The sequence below is a fragment of the Garra rufa genome, chromosome 1 (genome assembly GCF_049309525.1).
Source record: "Garra rufa chromosome 1, GarRuf1.0, whole genome shotgun sequence".
NCBI classification, from domain to species: domain Eukaryota; kingdom Metazoa; phylum Chordata; class Actinopteri; order Cypriniformes; family Cyprinidae; genus Garra; species Garra rufa.
The window spans coordinates 16811285-16836120 of NC_133361.1; the positions used below are offsets into that span (position 1 = coordinate 16811285).

The 24836-nt window shown below is 42.0% G+C and overlaps 1 protein-coding gene across 1 annotated transcript in view; it reads right to left on the reverse strand.

Moving 5' to 3' along the window:
• Positions 1–20737: 20737 nt before the first annotated feature.
• LOC141291755 (uncharacterized) overlaps positions 20738–24836 on the reverse strand; it is a 15423-nt gene continuing 11324 nt past the window's right edge. The window contains exons 12-13 of the mRNA XM_073823862.1: positions 24116–24724; positions 20738–20958 (exon numbers count right to left, since the gene is read on the reverse strand). Coding sequence (XP_073679963.1) covers positions 20738–20958; positions 24116–24724 — 830 coding nt within the window. The remainder of the gene's footprint in view (positions 20959–24115; positions 24725–24836) is intronic.

The following is a 24836-nucleotide window of genomic DNA, read 5'->3' on the forward strand; positions in this document are numbered from 1 at the left end:
GAATTAATTCTCTTCCAGTGACTCTTCATCAGTGTGGGACAGCCTGAAAGCCATCACTAACTACAAGACACCATCCCCCTGCATGGTGGAGAATCTGCAACTGGCAGACGACCTGAACGAGTTCTATTGCAGGTTTGAAAAAACTCCATTCACACCTCCAACAATAGCCCTAACAACACCGCTCTCCCCCACTCCGACAATCCACTTCAGTGAAAGAGATGTTCGCCAGGTCTTTAGACAGAACAAAAGAAGGAAGGCACCAGGCCCTGATGGTGTGACACCAGCCTGTCTGAAAACCTGTGCTGACCAGCTGGCCCCCATCTTCTCACTAATCTTCAATTGGTCTCTGGAGATGTGTGAAGTACCGAACTGCCTCAAACGTTCGACAATCATTCCCATTCCAAAGAAACCCAAAATAACAGGAATCAACGACTACAGACCTGTGGCGCTAACATCTGTAGTCATGAAGTCGTTTGAAAAACTGGTTTTGGCTCGTCTGAAGGACATCACCGGTCCCTTACTGGACCCCCTGCAGTTTGCTTATCGAGCAAACAGGTCTGAAGATGATGCAGTGAACATGGGTTTACACTTCATCCTGCAGCATTTGGATAAATCAGGGACTTATGTGAGGATCCTGTTTGTGGACTTCAGTTCAGCCTTTAACACCATCATCCCAAACCTACTCCTTCCCAAACTATCTCAGCTCTCCGTGCCCACCGCTCTCTGTCAGTGGATCAACAGACTCCTGACAGACAGACAGCAGCTAGTGAGGCTGGAAAAATTCTCATCCAGCACCCGGACTACCAGCACTGGCGCCCCTCAGGGTTGTGTTCTCTCCCCACTGCTCTTCTCCCTGTATACGAATGACTGTACCTCTAAAGACCCCTCTGTCAAGCTCCTGAAGTTCGCAGACAACACCACACTCATCGGCCTCATTCAAGACGGTGATGAGTCTGCTTACAGACAGGAGGTTAAAGAGCTGGCTGTCTGGTGCAGTCATAACAACCTGGAGCTCAAGACTGTGGAGATGATCATTGACTTCAGGAGAAACCCCCCTGCTCTCCCCCCACTCACCATCTTGAACAGCACTGTTAACACAGTGGAGTCATTCAGGTTCCATGGCAATACCACCTCCCAGGACCTGAAGTGGGATGTTCACATAGACTCCATTGTGAAAAAGGCCCAGCAGAGACTGTACTTCCTCCGCCAGCTGAGGAAGCTCAACCTGCCACAGGAACTGCTGAAACAGCTCTACTCTGCCATCATTGAATCCGTCCTCTGCACTTCAATTACTGTCTGGTTCAGCTCAGCTACCAATTCTGAAATCTGAAGACTACATCGCATAGTCCGGACTGCTGAGCGAATCATTGGTACAACCCTTCCTACCCTTCAAGATCTCTACTTATCCAGAGTGCGTAAAAGGGCTGGCAAAATCACTCTGGACCCCTCACATCCCGCACACTCGCTCTTTGAACTGTTTCCATCTGGTCGGCGCTACAGAGCACTGAGCACCAAGACGACCAGACACCGGAACAGATTTTTTTTTCCCCAGGCAATCCATCTCATGAACACTTGTCAGTAAACGTGGAACATGCAGCACTAGTATTATACACTTTATTAATCTATTCAGTATTTATTAATACCTACTTACATCCAAATTTGCACCTAATATACCTGTACATAGTAATGGCATACTCTGTATATGTTCATTTTCATGCAGAATTTAAACACATAACCACATGATATTAGATTAAAAAATAAAACATTTTAGAAAAGAACGCAACATCACAGTTGATTGAACCAATGAGCATTAAGCATTAAGCTGTGTCGTCAGCCAGTCGTTTCCCATCGTGCTTTGGGTCAGCGCAGTCGGTGGAGAGCTACTGCTCCCGACTGCTCAATCTCGCCATCGCGAGAGTTTTTTTGCCACACGTCAGCACGATGTCAGAGCAAGTCGGACGTAACTCGGACACTTTTCTAACCGGCATGCATCTTGCGTTGATCACCGGTGATCGATTCTGTGCAGATTTTGCTCATCTCAAACGTGCCTAATATTACATGACTGATTAAACAATTGCAGAAATTTTATTTATTTTAAGGGTTTAAAGTGTAGTCTTAATAACATTATGTAGACCTATTCTTGGAAATGAGCTGGCAACAGAAATCACACAGAACAAATGTTATAATTTCATATTAAGTACATATTAAATGTTTAGACAATGTAAATATCTCAGTATTGTACATTTAGTGTCTGTAAAAACGTAAATAAATGTATGTTTTGTAGAACCACATTTTACGTAAAATACATACGAATTATTATGAGGTCACATTGTTATATGTATTGTATCTACCCTGTAACTTCGTTGAACAAGAGAGGAATACTTGCCACTTCAATTTACAACCTGCAGATGCCGCACTTACACTGTAATTACATGGAACAAGAGTATATTTTCCCAGTAATTTAAAAAAGCTTATGTGAAGATACACCAAATGTACGATTTATGCCTGGTACAGTAATAGAGATACCTGTTGATTTGCTTAAAGTTTTTTTGCAGGTCGTATATCTGGTTGTTATGCCCAATTATCAAAATGTAACGTTCTCCCTACACGTAGGCCTACGTGCTTTAATAGGTACACTATAATTATAGAAACGTACACAGTACCCAGACAGCACACATACGTCGGGCCGACGTCATTCCGACTTACAAAACTCCATCGGCGCGATGTCACTCAGAGATCGTTTGCTAATCGGCAAGACGTCACAGCGATGTCGGCATTTGATCGCAAATGCTCTCCGGCCGAACGCCGGCCGATGCAGCTTTAAATCCCGGCTGCTCTGCGTGGGCGCGGTTCACCGGCGTTTTGCTCATCCTTACGGTGCGTTCACACTGGCACATAGCGAGCGGGGCAAAGCGAGTGTTTTCAATTCATTCATATGGAAGTTGAGCATAAACGGTCACGTGGTGCATTTTGGGATTAGAACCGGCGCGGAGAAGGCGTTGAGAGCAGCTGAGAGTGTCAAAAGGTTGGACATTCCTCAACTTCATGCAAATCTCGAGCGCAAAACGCCGGGCGACAACCAATCGCTGTGAAAAGTAGGCAAGGCAAGATTATGACGCATGTTTCCGAAACTGATGGATTACTGAGCTGAAATCACATATCATTAAAAAAGGCATGCAAAAGTAAATGCACTTTGCATGTTTTCATTACATGCCAGTGTTTAGTTTGCGAACCGCCGTTAAAAGACGACGATGAAACGCATACAGGGTGTAAACATTGTTTTTCCATAGGCGTGCTCTGTTCTAAATTTGACACTCCCCAAAGCAGTGGCGTTGTAGCGTTGCCAGCGGCACTGAGCGCAAATTTGACGCTGTAGTGTGAACGCACCGTTACGTAGCGAAGCAAACGTTTTCAATTCATTCACATGGAAGTTTAGCGTAAACGGTCGTGTGGTGCATTTTGGGATTGGAAGCGGGGCAGAGAAAGCGTTGAGAGCAGCTGAGAGCGTCAAAAGGTTGGGCATTTTCAAGGAAGACATTAAATATACAAATACATTTACATTTATCAGATACTTGTATCAAAAGTGACATACAAATGAGAAGCATTCACTCTTTCAAAGATTAACTATGTTTTTTACCACACATTTGCAGTAAAACCATATTAAAAACTAAATCAATATTTTTACAATAACCATTGTTTAACAAAGACTGTTTCAGTAAAACCACAGTAAGTACAAAACTAAACATTACTACAGTATTTAGATATAAAGATATAAAGAATGTCTTTAAATGCAAGATATTTAAAGTGGACCTGAAGTATACTTTAACACAATCAGTAGCTATATATTTTGTTGGACTTTAGCACTATACTTCCACTCAATTATTTCAATTAAATTACATTTAAATTCAATTAAATTACTACAACATTAGTTTTATCACACTTTAGGTATACCAGTTTATTATACCAAAAGTACAATTGTAGGGTATTTTTAAAAAGAAATGTCCATATGACATCAGCTCAAAGATAAAGGTAATTATCTATTTTTATTGCCGCATCAGAATCGAATCTATCTTCATGGCATAAACCGATGTACAATATTACAAGAGCTACATGAACACAAAACAATAACCGAGCAAACACTACAGCAGTTAAAATGTTTTAAGTTATATGATACAAATTATTATTTTTTTTTGATAAAACCTTACTAAAGTCTCTAGTGAAGTGTTCAGTTAAACACAATCCTTTAACATTATTACAGTTTTTTTCAATTGTTTACACACAATTTCGAAAACCGGGTTCTTTTTTTCAAAATATAATTACAATTATCCAAACACCACACTCAATTTTCAGAATTCCTAGATTGTTTGCAAAATGACACACTTCAGTCAAAACATACACATTTCAGTCAAAACATATACACATATTTGTGAAAATGCTATTAGTTTTCATTTAACCAACACAGTCCTCAATGATCAGACACTATTGCAGACAGTTTCACACTGCTGTGATAAATAAAAAACACATTTGTAAAAAAACTAATTTTAGGAAATAGCATGTGCTAGATTTTTGGACAGACATTGTTATGTAAGGGATCATTTCGATGACAAAACAAAATAGTGACAAACCCACAACATTCTTCATGATTAGTTTGAGATATAGGGAGAATGTACACAAATAGGCCTACTATAAACTTGCCAAGCACTGCACAATGCTGCAGACTGAATATTTCAAGTATTTATTTCAATTCAAGAAATACAGTATTTCTTACCATAATCAGTTACAGTAATCAACCAACAATGAAATCAATGAAACAAATAAAATCTGTAGACAAATAAAAATTACTGCATGAGGTACATACAGTTTGACTCTGAAAAAAAAAGCAACACAAATACTGTAACTATTCCTCATCTCTCCGTCTGGCTGGATCAGGCCATAAGATTTCATCCACATAATTTTTGATGAATACAGGTGAACTCACCTGCCGCCTTTTATAGCACACCTGAGTGCTGCGTTTTCAAATTAGCACATGTGTGCTTCCACACCTTGTGGATGTGTTTATCCAATTTGTTCATTAGTGTGGTCATTGGCAATCCGGTGCTTTGTAATGACAAGGAAGTAACCTCACAATCCTTATCTGTGTCTAAGGTGTCGAAATGTGTGTAGAGTTTTACAAATCACTGTGTGTAATGTTTTGCAAAAAGAGTGAAGCAGACATTGTGTGTAATGTTGTGCAAATCTGTGGCGGTGTTTTGCTCCTTGGAGTAGAATTTTGCAAATTGTGTGAAAATTTTTATTTTAGAGTGTAAACAATCTTAAAAAACTGTAAAGGGTATGTTCAACAATTTTCAATCCACTTTGATTGTTACAAATTTGCTAATATATGTAAAAGATTTCTCAGAGAACCCCAGTTTTATTTGTCAGCAAAACTCTGCTGCATGACGCAAAACACAGTATTTTGTCATTTTGTTGATGCAAAAAGTGTTTTTGTCAAAACTCATCATTTCATTATGAGTCATCCTGCAGAGTGTTGCTTATAAGTAAAAAGGGATTTATAGGTACGCATAAGTCATTTACAGATATTAGAAACACTGCAATAATACAAAGCGGGTTGAAAATTGATACACTCTAAAAAGTGCTGGGTTAAAAAATAACCCAACCATAACCCAGCTGCTGGGTAACTATGGGACAGAACACGCGTTGGGTTGTTTTGACCCAAGTGCTGGGTTAAATCATTTGACCCAAAATGCTGGGTTGTTTATTTGACCCAACCAGTGGGTCAGATTAACTGTGTTGCTGGGTTAAACACTACCTAAATATTGGGTTATTTGTTGTCTAATTGCCTTGCTACCTTAATATTTACCAATAATAATATATAAATCACAAAAGAATGTAAAATTATTATTGTTTTCCTGTAATACAGTTACACAACACAAAAAAATGCATCTGTAAATGTCAATTTAATGAGTTTTCATATTTCTTTTTAATAGTTTTCAAATAGGTGCAGCTGTCACACATTTTGTCCAACCCTTACAGACACAAATAACGGTTTTAGTAGATCAGTTTATTTTAAACACAAAACTGTAAACAAGGCACAATATATTCCTATTCTTTATGTCAACATTGCAGCAGCAGAACACTCAAAAATGAATTATTACCACATTAGAATCATTCCAAACATCGTGCCATTAAAACTAAGCCAAACAAAGAGTCCACCAGACAATTCTTACAATTTAAAACATGTTACAAGTGGCCAAGAAAAAAAACTTTTGCCCTCAAAAACTTCACACATGAAGACTTATGTCCATCAATATGATATACTGCAAGCTGGAGAAATTCCCAGGCAACAAGTCCGCTTCAATGGCATGGCCTGGAACAATGGCGAAGGTCTAGAAATGTTGTTGTCTCATCCCAAGGCTCAAATCCACCATGTTGGTCCCCACCTGTTAATTATACGGCATTTAGTCTTGCAACATAACTAACATTTTAAGTTAAGTGTATTTTATGAACATAAACACAGAGGAATGAAATAAATGCTCATTTTGCTTCTCAACTTTTCATACAGTTGTGGTCAAAATTATTAGAACACTAGTATTTTCACCTGCTAAATAAGGTTTTAAGTCAGTGATTTCTCTTTTGCTGTAGTGTGTCAGTAGGAAATATCGGTTTACATTTCCATTCATTTTGCCATTAATTGTGATAATCCAGTGACATTTTTGTTTGCACAACAGCCAGTGCTCCACACAGAGATCTGATCTCATCATCATCCAGAAGAACTGTGACAGCGTCTCCAAGATGCTCCAAGAGACCTAACTGCAAAGCTACAGTACTGTTAAAAGTTTTAAGCACTTGTCTAAAAATGTCATAAAATGATGCTGTCAAAAATAATGCCATAAATAAATGTTCTTTATCAATTAACCTTGATTAACTAAATTAAATCAACATTTGGTTTGACCATCCTTTTGCGTTTAAAGCAACTTTTGCCCTACACTAGGTGCACTTGCACAGTTTTTCAGGTAGCTTTGCAGGTAGGTCTTTTGAAGCATCTTGGAGACGTTGTCACAGTTCTTCTGGATTAAGTCTGTCTCAGTTTGTTCTGTTTCTTCATGTCATTCCAGACGGACTGGATGATGATGAGATCAGATCTCTGTCTGAAGGATTGGCTGTTGTGCAAACAAAAACCTCACTGGATTATCACAATTAAAGGCAAAATGAATGTTTGGAAATGTAAACTGATATTTCTTACTGACACACTACAGCAAAAGATAACAAACACTGAAAATACAACAGTTATAATAATTTTGGCCACCACTGTGTTTATATATATATATATATATACACCCTTATGCTGGCAAGAATTAGGTCTGCAACTGTAGCCCAGTCTTCAAAAAGTCTGCCTCTGGATATAGCTTCCTAAAGTCTTGTGAAATCTGATCAAATCTGAAAAACAAATGTGGTTCAATTAGTTTAAGGTTTATACTGGTCTCCTAGTTTGTAATGCAACACAGGCATTCACTAAAACAGAGGAAGAGTAAGGGGCCGTTCACATGCCGCGCCTAAAAACGCGTGAAAACGCGTCGCTTTCTCATCAGTTTCTCATTCTTTCCAAAACGCAGCTTGCTCTCACATGGCGTCTGCCGTTGCTAAGCAACCATGTCCCGCGCCTGGAAAAAACGAGCTTCCATTATGAGCGTATATTGGCATCTACATTTGAAATAACTAACTTAAGTGCGCAAAAAACGCGACATGTGAACGGCCACATACACCACGAGAGATTCAGTCTAACTTTACATACTGTAGCTAAGACAACATTACATTTAAGTAATAAACAATAGTACATACCGGTCATATTGTGGTTTAACATTATTAAAGTAAGGGACATAGCGTTTTAGCTAATGCAAGTTACCTCAAGGAAAAAAGCGCGAAAATGCTCAACATAAAACATATGGATCTATCGTTGGATTCGGCACGTCGCAGACATTTACTTGAAAAAAATATGCCCTTAAAAGAACAATTTTTGTATGAAATTATCTAATTTTGACAAAACATTACAAAGCCATACATACAGTATGCAGACAGTAAAGGAACTTACCCCCGTATTTCTGACCTACTCTATCCATAAGGCGTTAAAATAAAGGCCATATGTATACTGTAAGTTATACAAATAACACTACACACACACACACACACACACACACACACACACTTTATATAACAATAAAGCGATTGTTGAGGCAAAAAAGTACATCGCTAGGCTGCTTAAGTTACAACGGTCGTCATTCACGGAATAAAATGCCAACCCCGCACAGCGACATATCAAATTTGGCATTAAACAGTGAAATCAGTGTGCTCTAAAACACAACTTATTAAAAATAAAGGTAAATAATTATATAATTATATTATTAATTTACCTTATAATCCTGCTTGCTGCGAGGTGCGTGACCGCCTGGGGAGGAGACGAGTGAAGAATCCAGAATGTTCGATGAAGTGAAAAAAATAAACAAACCGGTTGGGTCAAAATAACCCAACCCAGGTGTTCATAGTGAAAGAACCCCTCATAGTCCATTTGACCCAGCATGATCAACCCAACTGTGTGTTTACAGTGCCTCAAACAACCCAATATTTTGACCCAGCACAATTAACCCAGCAATATGTTTACAAAAATAACCCAGCACTTTTTAGAGTGTACCCTTAAAGGCAATATAAGAATAATATTTCACAGTTTTGTATGTCCATGTACAGTTGGCATCATCTGAAGTCTTGTTGAGTGTTGCCGTCTTCTGAAGTCTTCACAAGTAAGGCTGGATCCAATCTAGAACTGGCGTAACCTCTGGTAACCTTGGGATGGGCATCCAGAGAAAGAAACAGAAAAGCAAAAGAAGAAAGATTAGCATAGCAGTTGTTCATATTATTTCAGACAAAGGATGATTTATTTAAATGACATATAACTCTAGTGCAATGTTATGAGATGTGTTATGTGAATGCTTGGCTAAAAATGTGCATTTTAAATTAATTTAAACAATAAGATGTACCTGACCCCCGGACATTATCAGGAAGACTGTTTCAAAGTTATGGAATAAAATACAAAAAATTCTCTACTTATACTTTAGTGGACTTTGATATATCCTCACTATTATCAATAGTCCAGAGTTTTGTAACCTCATTACAGGCCAAGTACTATAGCTGCTGTTGCCCGTATTTGTGCTTATTTTGATCCGGTTTAATCACAATAAGGATTTTTTTAGAACCCTTGGTAAATATATTATTTGTCCTCAGTATTCAGGGAACAGACACAGTCTCTACAGAATGGACTACATATGCCACAGTATCATTTAAAGGGTTAGTTCACCCAAAAATGAAAATTCTGTCATTAATTCCTCACTCTCATGTCATTCTAAAACTGTAAGACCTTTGTTCATCTTCAAATCACAAATTAGAATGTTTTGGATGAAATCTGAGAGCTTTCTGACCTTGCATAGACAGCAAGGGCCCTACCACGGTCAAGACACAGAAGGGTAGTAAAAGCATTATTAAAATAGTCCATGTGACATCAGCGATTCAACCTTAATTTTATGATGCTACGAGAATACAAATTTAGTTTCTTTTGTGCACAGAATTAATCTCATAGTTTCATAAAATTACAGTTGAACCAAAGATGTCACATGGACAATTTCAACAATGTCATTACTACCCTTCTCTGTCTTGACCGTGGTGGTACCCTTGCTGTCTATGCAGGGTCAGAAATCTCTTGGATTTTATCAAAAATATTTTACAGTTTTTCTCAATTGCTAAAACACTATAACCAGTCTTTTGAACTATATTTTCAAAACTATAACACCATTTTTGAAAAAGCACACCCATTTCCCTAAACTATAAACACTATTCCCTGCTTTGACACATGAGTTATATTTGGTGAACTGTTACTTCAAAACTTTACACACAAATCCCTACATTTCTCAGTGCTTACACCATGAGGTCATTTAGAAAGCACAAGCATTCAATATTGTTCACTCAAGTCTGCGAAGTTTGAGCTCAATTAGCAAACAATTACCCAAGTGGAAACACTAGGAGTCAAAATTTAGCACACAACAATCAGCACCTTCGATGGAGATAAAAGGATAAAAGTTTTTCTCAGTCACTTTGGTGCATTTCTCAGATCAGAAATGAAATATACATTTGTCTGCAGTTTCCTACATTATCAGTTGCTATTGTCATGTTGCTCAAAATGTATTATATACTGTAGTTCTCTGTGCAATAGTCTTACCTCTCAAAACATCAAGTCATTAGCTCATCGTATAAATCATTACCTAAATGCAAAATTTTTGATCTAGTTGTCCTACAGTTTTTTACAATCGTTTTTGCACTAATAACAGAACCGTAATGTCATTTTTCAAAACTCTAGACACATAATTCACAACCAATGATCAAAATGCACATTTTTCAAACCACTTAACACATTTTTCAAATGCTTGGATACAACACATATAAGCCAAAGATCATTTGTTCATTGAACTTAAATCACCTGTTCAAAATGACTTAACATCAAAGTATTACTATTTCAAAATGCAACTCACACATTACATCTGAGATGAGTAAGCATTCATTTTGTTACAAAGATTAAACTATCAGTTGATACATCTGCTTAAAATGATAAGTAACTGTTGCATTACCCTTGAAGCATAGCTTTTATGGAAAATAGTGCATGTTTCAGGATAGATCATTTGACACCAGTTACCACAGAATATGACCCAGATGGACCACACTACACTCGCAGAAAAAAAAAAAAAACGGTACAAAACTATACCTTTTAGGGTACAAGTAGCTGTCACTGGGGTGTTACCAAGAGTACAATTTTTTGGGTACATAATTGTACAATAAGGACCCATTGTGTACCTTTAAATGTACCTTTATATGTTTTGTTGCCCAGGAACAAAATTGTACCTCTGCAGTATTTATTTTATTTTTTTATTTTTTACCGTGTATCTATGGATGTCATATTTCATTCTTTATCAGATATGGATTTTATGGCCCCATGTACCTCTTTTACAGAACACATTTTCATATTCAACATTACTGAATGCAAGATGTCATTTTTACGTTATTGCTTTTGTGGTTTTAATGAGTTAATGGCTACCCTGGTAAAAAAAAAAAAAAAAAGAACGTATAAAGTACGTTGGTACACAAATTAGCCCTGCTGAAAAAAAACCCATCCAAAACCAGCCTAGGCTGTTTGGCTGTTTTTAGCTGGTCATAGCTGTTCAGCAGGCTGGTTTTAGAGGGGTATTGACCACTTTTCTGTCTGGTCAGGCTGGGAAACCACCAGGAAAAACAATGCTTCTGCTAATGCAAGGCTTCTTTAAAGATATGAACGCAATATGCAAAGTTTTGAACACTGGACAGCCTGTGTTACAAATAATGACTGTTTTGAGTTTTGTATCTAGAGTTTTGAAAAATGACATTAAGGTTCAGTTATTAGTGCAAAAACGATTGTAAAAAACTGTAAACTGTCAATCATATATTCTACACATTTCTATTAGACTTTTTGTAAATTTGCCATGAATTATTCAAGTGAATCTTGACTTTCACTAATGAAGATACAGATTTTCTCAATTGCTAAAACACTATAACCAGTCTTTTGAACTAAAATTTCAAAACTATAACGCCATTTTTCAAAAAGCACACCCATTTCCCTAAACAATAAACACTATTCCCTGCTTTGACACATGAGTTATATTTGGTAAACTGTTACTTCAAAACTCTACACACAAATCCCTACATTTCTCAGTGCTTACACCATGTGGACATTTAGAAAGCACAAGCATTCAATACTGTTCACTCAAGTCTGCGAAGTTTGAGCTCAGTTAGCACACAATTACCCAAGTGGAAACACTAGGAGTCAAAATTTAGCACACACCAATCAGAACCTTTGATGGAGATAAAAGGATAAAAGTTTTTTCAGTCACTTTGGTGCATTTCTCAGATCAGAAATGAAATTGTCAAAACTACTTGTTCAACATCTGAAACAAATGTATGAAACAACGACAGGGTTGTGGCTAGAGGGTATACAGCTCAGACCGGAAACTAACAATGAAATTAATTGTTCTACCTATTAGATTGTGTTTTATTAACGTCTGCACCTACCCCAACCCTAAACTTAGCCCTTACTATAATACAAAAAAAGTATTATTGTTGTACAGTGTGACAAAAATAACGTTAGACTGATGTGCGCATGCCCAGTAGCCTTAGCTGTATCCCTTCTAGACTTTACCCAACGACAGTGAACTTGACACTGGCCGGCGCCAGCCTATGACATCATCATCAGGCGCCTGCTAGTATAAAAGCAGGTGCCTGAGAGCACATTACCATCTTTTTGTCTGACGGAGGTATGTGCAGGGCCCGAGGCATGGCCACGAGACGCAGCGTCTCGTTCCCTGTCCTCAGGGAACTAGGGTTACCTACGTAACCTGAGACGTTCCCTTCCGGAGGGAACTCTACGCTGCGTCCTGGTGGACACTATGGGAACGATTATACCAACACCGCCATGCCGAGGGATAGGTGATCAAACTGACTGAATGAGGAGTCAAGAAGGAAATCACCCCTGCATCAGCGAGAGTCGCTGGGGCCCAGTGACCTGCCACGGCTAGCCCGGCTACCTGTGCACGCAACTCTCAAGCGTGGAGGCCTAGAGGAAGCCTACTACACTTAGCTCTCTAAGTGAAGGAGCTCATAAACGCCCTGACCATAAGGGGCGGAGTTTAGGGAATGGATGTCTCGGCAGGGCGGACGCCTGCTCTAGGGACCTGACAACATTCAGTGCTACAGGTATAGATGGGGAAGCGGAGCTTCTGGAGAATGGAGGCTTCATAAAAGACTCTCTGAAAAGAGAGGAAACCTGACAACATTCCCTCCACTAGCTCTTAGGAGTGGAGGTCTCACATAGCCCTGCAGTGAGGGGAGACCTGGCTACACTCACGCTTAGAAGTACTGGAAGCGGAGCCTCTGGAGAATGGAGGCTTCATAAACGACTCTCTGAAAAGAGAGGAAACCTGACAACATTCCATCCACTAGCTCTTTAGGAGTGGAGGTCTCAAACAACCCTTCAGTGAGGGGAGACCTGACTACACTCACGCCTAGAAGTACTGGAGGCGGAGCCTCTGGAGAACGGAGGCTTCACAGAAGACTCTCTAAAAAGAGAGGAAACCTGACAACGTTCAGTCCACCAGCTCTTAGGAGTAGCCCTTCAGTGAGGGGAGACCTGGCTACACTCACGCCCGGAGGAAAAAACCTATACTCGACACTGGGGGTATTCAGTGAGGCTGCATAGCCTATGCAACCCGAACTACCCGAGTGGAGCTTCTGCTCAGAGGGAATCTACAGAGTGGAGGTCTCATGACCTAACTACACTTGACACTGACGACGGCCTGTGAGGCTGAATAGCCTGTGCAGCAGGCCTGTCTAAGTGGAGATTCCCGAGGAGTGGAGGCTTCGCCGAAAGGAAGCCTGGCAACACTCAGTGAGTGAGGCTGGCAATGTTCTGCGAGCAGCAGAAGGACTCTAAGAGTGGAGGTCCCAAGACCTACTACACTTCAACACTGCAGGCGTTCATCGAAGCTGAACAGCCTAAACGACAGTACTGCCTGAGTGGAGTCTGGAGAGTGGAGGCTTTCTAAAGAGGGAGCCTTACGCACCTCCGTGCTTAGCAAGGAAGAACTCTGAGAGTGGAGGTCTCATGACCTAACTACACTCTAGCCTTGAAGGTCATCCGCGAGGCTGACTAGCCTGTGCGACAGAAATACCTTCATTTTGGAGCTCTCCTGGAGAGTGAGGCCTGAGGAGGCCAGACACTCGATCCTGCTAGCAGCGCTATCTGGATTAGAGAATGCCCAAAGACTTCGCGTGAGCAAACACCACAAATGTGGTTTTGAGTAGGTGTCCTGAGCATAGCGAGGATCACCAGATTTGCAGTCTCTAGGCGATAGCGGAGCCTGAAAGCGGAGCTTCTGGAGAGGGGAGGCTTCAGCAGAAAGACTCTCTAAGCGAGAGGAGGCCTACGACGCTCTCCCTAGGAAACTCTTCAGAGTGGAGGCCTCAGGTAAAACCCTCTAGGCGAGGGGAGGCCTGACTACACTCGACGCTCAAGAAAGGCAGAAACTCACAGTCAGAGCCAATAATGAAAAATTCTCATTTATCATCTAGCTCTGTGTAGTGGAGGCTCCGAGACTGCATCTCCAAGGAGAGAAGCCTACAACACTAGTTTTTGGTGAGTGGAAGACTGCACTCCCCCAAAAGATAGTCAGCGAGGCACTCATGGGCCTGCCAGCTGCTATAACTGTGAGAGTGAAGGTCTCAGTACTGTTGGCTGTGACAGAGGGAGACCTATTACACTGTGCTATCGAAGGAGTTGTAAAACTTAAGGGTTTTGGAACCAACTCGAAGAACGGGCACGGAGGATTACCTGCGTGGTCCGTAGGAGAAAGGAACCTGCCTTTACGGGAGGAACCTTACCATAAGTATGGATTTTAGTTAAGTGCCTGAATTAGTGCACTCACCACTCGCGTGGATTTCAGAGAGTGCTCAAAGACTTTGCGTGAGCAAACACCACAAACGTGGATTTAAGAAGGTGCTCTAAGCGTTTCGCGAGAAAGACACCTGTATTAACCCGGGTGATAGCAGAACCCGGAAGCGGAGCTTTCAGTGAGGGAGGCTTTAAGTTCTCGAACATAACAAGCCTGACGACGCTCAACTGAGGAAGCTCTATCGAGTGGAGGCCTTGGAATACACGCCCTCTCATAGAAGGGAGGCCTACTTTGTTTTACACTCAACGCTTGTAGTGACAGGTCCACGGAAAGAGTTCACAAGCTGCCTTAACCTTGTGTTCTCCCGGCCTGTATTTCTGGGAAGTGGAGGCTTAACAGAAACCCCTCATGTAGAGGGAGCCTAGCAACACTCGACCCAGTAAAAAGCTCTCATGAATGGAGGTCTAAAAATGACCTGCCACATTCACCGCTAAGAAGTATTCTCTTTATGTCTCTCTTCACAGAGGACTTCGCAGAGAGGAGGCCTCCTAGGCCTGCTACACTCAATTCTACTTCAAAGCGGGGCTTTTTAAAGAGAGCGGAGGCTCCAGTAAAACACCTCTCTCTCAGAGAGGGAGCCTTGACAACGCTCTATTCACCCTAGCACACAAACTCCCAAGAGTGGAGGTCTCACATATGTGTATATGAAAATACACAGGGAAGGTACCTGACCACACTCATGCAAAAAGAGTATTACTCTTAGCAGGGTTTGAGTGAGCGGAGGCTTCGGCAGAGCGATACTCCGCCTGAAGCAGCTTGACAACGCTCAAGAGGGTTATTCTCGTATGTATATGTATGTTGGATCATGTCTATACCAAGCTCACTCTAGCGGAGGTTTCAAAACCTGACAACGCTTAACCCACGAGGGGGTTTCTACGAGTGGAGGTCTCTACACACTGTTTTCTTTTATAGAACGAGGGGAGACCTGGCTACACTCGGCACTTGGTGGCAGTAGAACTCAAGAGGAGCTCGAAACTGCAATAGTAATCACCCAAGCGGAGCTGGTAGACAAAGGAAAACATACACATACACGCTTGAATATTTTATTAAAGTGTCTTTACTGTTCACATACCGGGCCAACAGACGGAGCCTCAGTCTCATTGTTGGCCCAGCCCCGGAGTCAAGGGGAAAAGGGAGGGGCAGGTAGCCCCACACTGGCCTCGTCTCTGGCCCTTGGGCCAGGACGGGCCTGGTTTCCCCCCGGTGTTTAGGTGGAGGCGTGGACCGGCAAGGGATGCAAACCCCCGGGGCTCGGTCCAGATCTTTCAGCAGATCAGCCTGGTGCGCCTCTGCAACACTGCCATCGTGTGCAGAGGAGCACCGGCCACTGCCGCATATGCTTTGGAGCCTTCAGGGTCGATGTCCCTCGCTCTGAGAGATAGTTCGCAACCGTCAGCGAGAGACATCGTCACATATCCGCGCCCGTGCATTCCCTCGACATCAGCATGATTCACATGCCGATGCCTGTGAATGCGGGCTGAATATGGCCTGTCCCATTCCCTCTCGATCTCTTAAGCAGATCAGGAAGGAATGGGAGGCTCACAGGAGTTGGCTTTGTCATGGCCCGGAAGAAGCCGCTCGTCTAGTCTGCCGAGAGCGGCCTCTTCCCTCGCGGGCTTCCACTGTAGATACAAGCGGGCAGCCGCGCGGTCCATAACAGACATCAACTCTTCATATGCGGGGCAGAGAGGCTGCATGGGCTCAAACGAGCTCATATTTGTTCCATTTCAACCTCCTGCTCGCCCTGGCTTGAAGCCAAAAGAGCACTCGCTGCAGAACCGGAGGATGTGAGAGACAACACATCATCCGCTAGCAGCGCATTCTCGTCTCCGGCTGACGTGCGCGAGCGATTAAACGCTCTCTCAAACTCGTCAGCCAGCTCCACCCGTGAGCCCCGCAATCTCGGCCGCCGAGCAGCCTCAGCTGTGGCGGGACCGGAGCAGCGTGGGGCAGATGGATGGCCCGATTCCCTCGAGAAAAGGGCCACACGAGAATGGAGTTTCTTCAAAGTGAAACTCTCACAATGAACGCGCTCCGCTCTTCTAGAGCCGAGCGCGCGTGCTCTTACACCTAAACACATCAAACAAAAGGTCGTGTGCGTCATCAAGTGTCAGATTTCTCTGACACGGATCCGCACACTTCCTACAGTTTTCTTTCTCTAGGCATCGCTGTACTCACTCGTTTAGAACAGAGGACTCTGAAGACAAAAAGATGGTAATGTGCTCTCAGGCACCTGCTTTTATACTAGCAGGCGCCTGATGATGATGTCATAGGCTGGCGCCGGCCAGTGTCAAGTTCACTGTCGTTGTTTCATACATTTGTTTCAGAACCGGTCATGCTGAAGGCAGTTCCCATAGTGTCCACCAGGACGCAGCGTAGAGTTCCCTCCGGAAGGGAACTTCTCATTCATCTGATCAAGTTGCGATTGCTTTGGTACATTCATACAAATGCTTATGTACATTTGTCAGTGGTTTCCTACATTATCAGTTGCTATTGTCATGTTGCTCAAAATGAATTATATAGTGTAGTTCTCTGTGCAATAGTCTTACACCTCAAAACATCAAGTCATTAGCTCATCGTATAAGTCATTAAAATGCAAAATTTTTGATCTAGTTGTCATAAGCTGTCAATCATATATTCTACACATTTCTATTAGACTTTTTGTAAATTTGTCATGAATTATTCAAGTGAATCTTGACTTTCACTAATGAAGATAATATAGATCAACCAATGATAAAGCAGTTCTCTGAAAGAGATCAAAGGTACAGTTCATGAACCTTCAATTGGGAAGCATATATAGACAGAGGACAACGCAGGAGTTACAAATTCTGACAGTGGACTTTCTCATTTTTATTTTCCCCTTTGTGCCCATATTTCTTTTTTTTTTTTTTCAGTTTCACAATGACCTTGTGTGTTTTTATTTTATTTTATTTTTTATTTTTTTGTCAGACCACTAGTACAAGTGTAACTGTGAATCCTATCCAGTCTTTTTCAATCAATATTCCACATACAGTAAAGTGTAATTTTGAAGAGGAAGAGTAGGAGATGAAAGAGGAAGAGGAGGAGGAGAAGGAGGACGATGACGACTACAAAGTGTAAGAGACAGAGGAAGGGCAAGGGCAAGAAGACAAGCAGTCTCAAATATTTTAGTTGATGAGTGCCAGGGTTGGATCAGGCATGCAAGAGGATTTTACCCCTGCTGCCTGGCCATGGCTAATTTAGCCTGTGATGCTGAAGAGGTTCTTTGGCCTGTCCCAGACCAAAGACAGGATGCTGGGCAGAATAATTATTTTGTTGTTTTTTGCTGTTTTGTACTGTACTCTACAGTACATTAAATTAAGGAATAAAACACTTGCAAAGGAATAGATTTGTTGTGTTCATCATGTGAAAAGTTTTTTATTTGTATTTTTTGAATTTATCTCATCAGTGTGTAAAACTGTGTTGTAGTGTGTTTGTTTTTGAGGATTTGTGTGTCATGTCTGAAAGCAAAGTTTGGTTTTTCAGCAAGATTGAATTGTTTTGAGTGGAGAGCTTCATTTTGACCTCAGTATGGATGTTCAATAGTACACTTTAATTCAGTTTTACAAGTAAAATAATTCTGACTTTATTCACTGAGTCCAATTTGATGATTTTCTATACATGCATATAATACACACACACACATAGGCACAGAGATACAGCAAAGGTATTACGGTGCATGTATTTATGACATACTGTTATTCACATAATGACATACAGTAACAAGTAAAAACATTTACCTTTAAATTATAGTCTGTAGTCTGTGTTTCACGTTGTTCGAGCCATCCACCGATTGTTCACCTACTGGGTGGGCCCAGGGAAATCAAATATTAGGCTAGAGTTTAAGCAAAAAAACTGCTATTTTATACTGTATTTATCTATATTAATCGTTGTGTGAATCATCTAGCAGGATAAATGTTATGTTTGTGCACTTACATAACAGTAAGTAAGACAATCACATCGGAGCTGCTCAGAACACGTCTTTACTGATTTACTGCACCTTTGCAACAAAACACATACATATACACCACTAGCTGGCGTGGATTAACACACAGGCTTACATAGGCTGCAGCCTAGGGGCCTGTTCAGGGGGCCTCGGATTGGCCAGACAATTTTTTATATTTTTTTTTTTACTTAAGCGCGAACCAGGCACGGCACGGCGCCGGGATTCCAGTTTGGATGGGCCAGACCAATTGTGAACGTTAAATTAAAAACGTTATCTAATCACTGTTTAACCTAATAAAAATTACTGACTAATATACTGTTAAATTATCTGTGACTATACATAATATAGATTTTAATAGCTTGCTCTTTAAATATTTTGTTGCATTGTAAAAAAGTTTCGGTGCATAGGACGGACCTAATTGGCCCATAAGAAACTTAAAAAAAAAAACAAGCAGGTGATTGGGTAGATGTGAATTGGTTATCCAATCAGCTGCTGCTGGTCAAATCATGTCAATCATTTTCATTTACGTCACTGCTATTGCTGGTCGGCATAGTGGCAGAATGGCTGAAAGAAAGCATTAAAGTGGAGCACAAAAACGTAAATTACTAAAGTTACACTTGAAGGAATGTGTGTGTGTGTGTGGGGAGGTGGGCTCACACAAAGAGCAGCCTAGGGGCCCCTGACAACCTTAATCCGCCCCTGACCACTAGGGTGTGTCACTGCAGAAAACTCAACTTGTTGCTGACTCAATATACAACAATTCCTCCCCTTCAGCATTGATGTACCCACTACAAGCTGCATACCATTATTTTTACCATAAAGAACACTGGCGTTCAAAACATAACAATGCATAACTTATTTAACTGTGCAAATAGATATAACTGCTATTTCACACATACTAGAAAATATATATGTGAATAACTACAAGTTCAGTCTGTCAGGCGGTTTGTGAACACGCTCCGGATAACATTTCACTTGAGGCACTGCATTTTGAGATGAGGACTGAGCACTGGACAACTGCACTGTTTCTAATTCGGTTACACCAGTGGCTGTAGAGGGGAACTCTGGTGTTTTGAGAGCATACTCATCAGGGCATTGAGATGTTTCCACACTCTCTGCAATGTTTTAAGAAGAATCAACCTGTGAGGCTGTTGCATCCAAAAGCTGGTCAATGTGTCTGCACCAAACCATGTTGGTACCAACTTGTACAGTGTAAGTAAGGGGCCCAGTCTTGGAAATATCTTGCCTGGTTGCCACTTTTGCTGTGTTGTTCTGTAGTCTCTCGCAAGCATATTTTGTCCAACATGTAAGGTCCTGAGAACTGATCATTTTGGGTTTTGCTGTCTAAACGTGAACGAAGACTTCTGCCCATGGAAATTGTGGCTGGAGATTGACCTGTAGTTGCATTCACAGCATTTCTATAGGCCAGCAGAAAGTTTGCAATCTTTTCTTGCAGAGGCACTTTTTCTCCTCCCATGGCCTTTAGCAACTGTTTTAGGGACTGAACAAAGCGTTCTGCCAGGCCGTTCGTAGCAGGATGGTAAGGAAGAGATGTTGTGTGCCTTATTCCATTGCTTTTGACAAACGACTGGAATTCCTCTGAAGTAAACTGTGTACCGTTATCACTGACTAACTGCTCTGGCAAGCCAGTGCGGGAGAACAAAGTGCGGAGCAGTTCTACGGTCATCGTGGATGTAGCATTTTTGATGGGAAATACCTCTGGCCATTTTGAATATGCATCCACTACCACCAGAAGCATTTTGTCAAGAAACGGACCTGCAAAATCAATGTGGACTTGCTGCCAGGGACTGGTAGCAAATTCCCACACATGTAAAGGTGCTGCTTGTGGCTGTCGCTGAATCTGTTGGCATCCAGAGCATGACTTAGCAAGATCTTCAATTTGGCGATCTAGCCCAGGCCACCAAACATAGCTCCTGGCCAGGTTTTTCATTTTGACAACACTGTCCTTCATGTAAGGCAGTGAATACTTTGGCTTGTAGTTTATGTGGCACTATTACTCGAGTACCCCACATGACACATCCTTGTGTTACAGAAAGCTGCTCACAACGATTCGAGTAGTCCAGCAGTTGACAATCTCCTTTAGCTGGCCATCCTTTCATGGTCAGCTCAAACACCTTGGACAGTACAGGGTCTCGATGTGTCTCATTTTGAATTTGAGCACTTGTGACTGGTAAAGGTTCTATTTGCACATGTGAAACATCTCAGTGTCAACCTTAACATCATCCGCATTCTCCTGAGGAAGGCACGACAGTCCATCCTCGTTTCCATGGGGCTTTGTGCCCTTGAACTCAGTGGAATAGTCGTGACCACCCAAAAACAATGCCCATCGTTGTAGGCGTGCTGCAGCCATTACTGGAACACATTTGCTGGGGCTGAAAATAGCCACTAACGGCTGATGATCTGTGATCAGAGTGAAGCGTTTTCCATACAAATATTGATTAAACTTCTTCACTCCCCAAAAAAAGTATGGAGCAGGCTTGGAACAGCTCATGATCCAAAGCCTACAACATCATCTGTGAACATTGTGGAGCACTGTAATGGCATGAGCATGCATGGCTTCCAGTGGCACTGGGTTACCGGTGTTTTTAGTGATGATGTGACAGAAGACAGAAGCAGCCGGAAGAATTCGGAAGTGTATAGGGATATACAGTCTGCCCAGATTCAGTTAAATGGAGCAAAGTTGTTTGGGCGGCTCTTCATTAGTACAAAAGGACTATGACCTAAAACATACAGCAAACGCAACCCAGAAGGTTTTAAAGGTAAAAAGGTGGAATGTTCTGCAATGGCCAAGTCAATCTTCTGATTTTCAAATTGTGCATGCATTTCACTTGCTGAAGACAAAACTAAAGGCAGAAAGACCCACAAACCAACAACAAATGAAGTCAGCTGCAGTAAAGGCCTGGCAAATCACCACATATGAGAAAAAACCCAGTCTATGATGATGTGCATGAGTTCCAGACTTAAGACAGTCATTGCCTGCAAAGGATTCTCAACAAAATATTTAAAATGAACATTTTATTTATGATTATATTTATTTGTCCAATTACTTTTGAGCCCCTGAAAATGGGGGGTCTGTGTGTAAAATGGTTGTAATTCCTTAGCATTTTATGCTATATTTCATTTAAAACTATTCTAGTGGCATACAGAACCAAAATTATGAAAAGTGTGTCAGTGTCCAAATATATATATGGACCTGACTGTATATATATATATAGCCTACACAGGTTGCTTTTCGTTAAAAAGAAACAATAAATAATGCGGCACAAGCTGTAAATTATTTTAAAGCTTTAAATGTTTTGTTTGAATCATTTGTAACTATTTGTACGTATATGTACTACATGTGATTTTCTTATTGCTTTTTCTATTTTATTATTTTTAGGTGTCTAATATATTTTGATATAATTAATGTTATTTCCCTTATATGTTTAAAGACTGCAAAAGAATTAAAGAGAATAAAGAATTAAAATAAATAAATAATGGTCTTATTTTGTTGAACGAACAATGGATGGCGTCACCGGTCCAGATTTGGTTGACCAATCGGCGTAAAGGGGCATCTTGAGACCGCCCACATGTTTAAACGAATTTTGAAGTTGTTTATTCGTTTTCTACCCCTGAACCAAAAAAATGAAAAATCGAGCCGAAATCTTGTTTTTTTAGTTTTCTGAACAAATGAAAAAATGAATTTTGCCAGCTTTGCCAGTTATTATAAATGTGGTCAGTGTAGATGCTTAAGTAAAATGTTGATATCAGTTATATAATAAATAACACTTAGGTTTGAAAAGTTTGTGTTTCACGGCGTTCGGCCATCCACCAACGTACTTGCCCACGCCCCACCTTTCGTTTTTTTTATTTGGTATAATGAAAAAAATTTTTATAGAAAAAATATCAATGTATTTCAGCGGAACAACAGATAATCCTCCGCTTCAGGATGATACAGCAGGTGCAACAGCGCACAAGAGTGATCCTGCTAGATGATTGACACGATGATTAATATAGATAGATACAGTATAAAATAGCAGATTTTTTTTGTTTAAACATTTTGTTAACTCTAGCCTAAAGGTGCATTCACATTTTTTGGAAGTATGCCGGCTTTGAAACGAATGGAGATATGCCGGCTTTAGCTAACTTGTAGTCTCAATATGCATAATGAGTAAAGAACTTTTTTTTATAATTTACCAGTTTCTTCGAACTCTTCACTCACTTTCTTCCAAGCAAGATCCTTTTTATTCCTGTTTCCATAAAAAAGGATGTTGTATCGTACATCTCTGGGTGTCCGCACACAGCAACAATCATTTTCTCCTCCATCTTTGTTAAAAAATTCAGCCTCCGCTCACTGATCACGTCACTACTAAAGCGAGTGTCACGATTACACTTAACACACGAACAACGACGGAGTAAAAGTGAAGGTATTTAATAATCCAAGGGAAGCAGGCAGATACAGGAACACAGCGTGGTAACATTTAACGATCGACAAGACATAATGGAAAGCACACACATTAAATAGACATGGTGATTACAAACACAGGTGTTGGCAATGATGGGAAAAAACCAAGTAACAGAAAACAGCGGGGGGAAATGGATGGGAGAAACCAACTCAAAGTCCAGGGGTGTGACATTACACCCCCTCCCGGAAAGGCGCGTCCTCGCGCCGACCAACAAGAAAGATAATGTCCAATGTTCTAGGAGGGGGTTTTGGCGGAGGACGGACTCCCGGGAGGAGGGAAAAAGGTGAAGTCCAAGGTGGTGACTGAATAATCCATGGTGATGTATCCCCACGGTGGAGCCGATGGAGGGAGGAGCCATGGTGGAGAGTGGGCTGACGACTTCTGGGGGCCGACCGACGGAGGCGGAGCAGGTGGTGGTAGAGCCCAAGGCGGAGACGGAGAGCCGATGATCCCGGGCGACACCGAGGATCCGGAGGGCCAAGGTGGAACCCAAGGCTCTGGCGACCAAGGTGGAGGCGGAGATCCGGAGGTCCGCGGCGGAACCGGAGCGACAGAGGACTGAGGCTGTGCCAGAGGGATGGAGGAGTTCCACGGAGCCGGTGGGATGGAGCGACGAGGCATAGCCGGAGGAGTGGAATCCTTAGGCGAAGGTGGGATGACGACAGACGGAGGCGGAGCCGGAAGGACGATGGAGCGCGGTGAAGCTGGTGGACCGACGGGCGACGGTGGAGACGAGGGAGCTGAGAGACGGGGTGGAGCCGCAGGTTCGGAGGGCCGAGGCGGAGTCCAGGACTCTGAGGCTGGAGGCGGAGATGAGGAATCCTCCAGCCATGACGCCGATGGTGACTGGCAGACCTGCGGCGAACCCACTGCACAGATATTGAGCTGAGGGTGAGCAGAAGGACTGACAGGTGGCAGTGGTGGCATGGCTGGAACATATTCATTATTAAACTGATGTAACTGAGGGAGGGTGGGTGGGAAATTATGACGTGTAGCAAGTTCAGAGATTATAGAAAGTTTAGTCCAAACATCCTCAGAAAAATCCATATTAATCACAGAAATGTCCATAGTATTGTTTATAGAAAAATGTCCCGGAATCCTATTAAGCTCACCCTCAGTGGTGGTGCAGTGGGTAATGCTGTCCTTAGCATTCTCAACTTCCACTAACTTCTCCACCGTCGCGGTTACTGCAGCCGGCTCACACACCTGGTCTGACACCTCGTGCCACTCTGGCTCCGTGACGATCAGCTGCTCTGTCGCTCCTCCTCGCGATGGCACGCTGGTCGCGGCGGGCGGTAGCTCTCCGTCAGCGGTGGGCTCAGGCTGATATTCCGCGGGTCGGGGTGGTAATTGGCTGGGTTCCGGGTCGCGCTGCGAGACGTCTGCGTGGTGTGACTGGACGGCGTTGTAATCCTCCTCCGCTTCGTCAAGGCAGAGCTCTGAACCCCAAGCACTCAGCAAGATGTTAATATATTGAGTTAGGGTCCAGCATGGTTCGCCTTCGGGCATGACGAAGCGGAGATCATCATCCAGTCCACACCAAAATCCCTCCATAAGGCAGACGTCATCGCAGCTAGCAAGATGACAAATGCTAATAAACTCCTCCACGTAGTCCTCCAGATCCCTGCCATCCTGGAATATAAAGGTGGTATAACCGTCCGGGATGGCGTTTCCCCTCCTTGGACGGACGTTGATGGAAGCAAGTTTCATAGTGGTGAAATCTGGTAACGAACACGACGGAAACAAAAGACTGAAAAAAGACGCAAAACAAAACGGGGGAATTCACAAAAATTAAACTGTTACGGTCGATCGTTCTGTCACGATTACACTTAA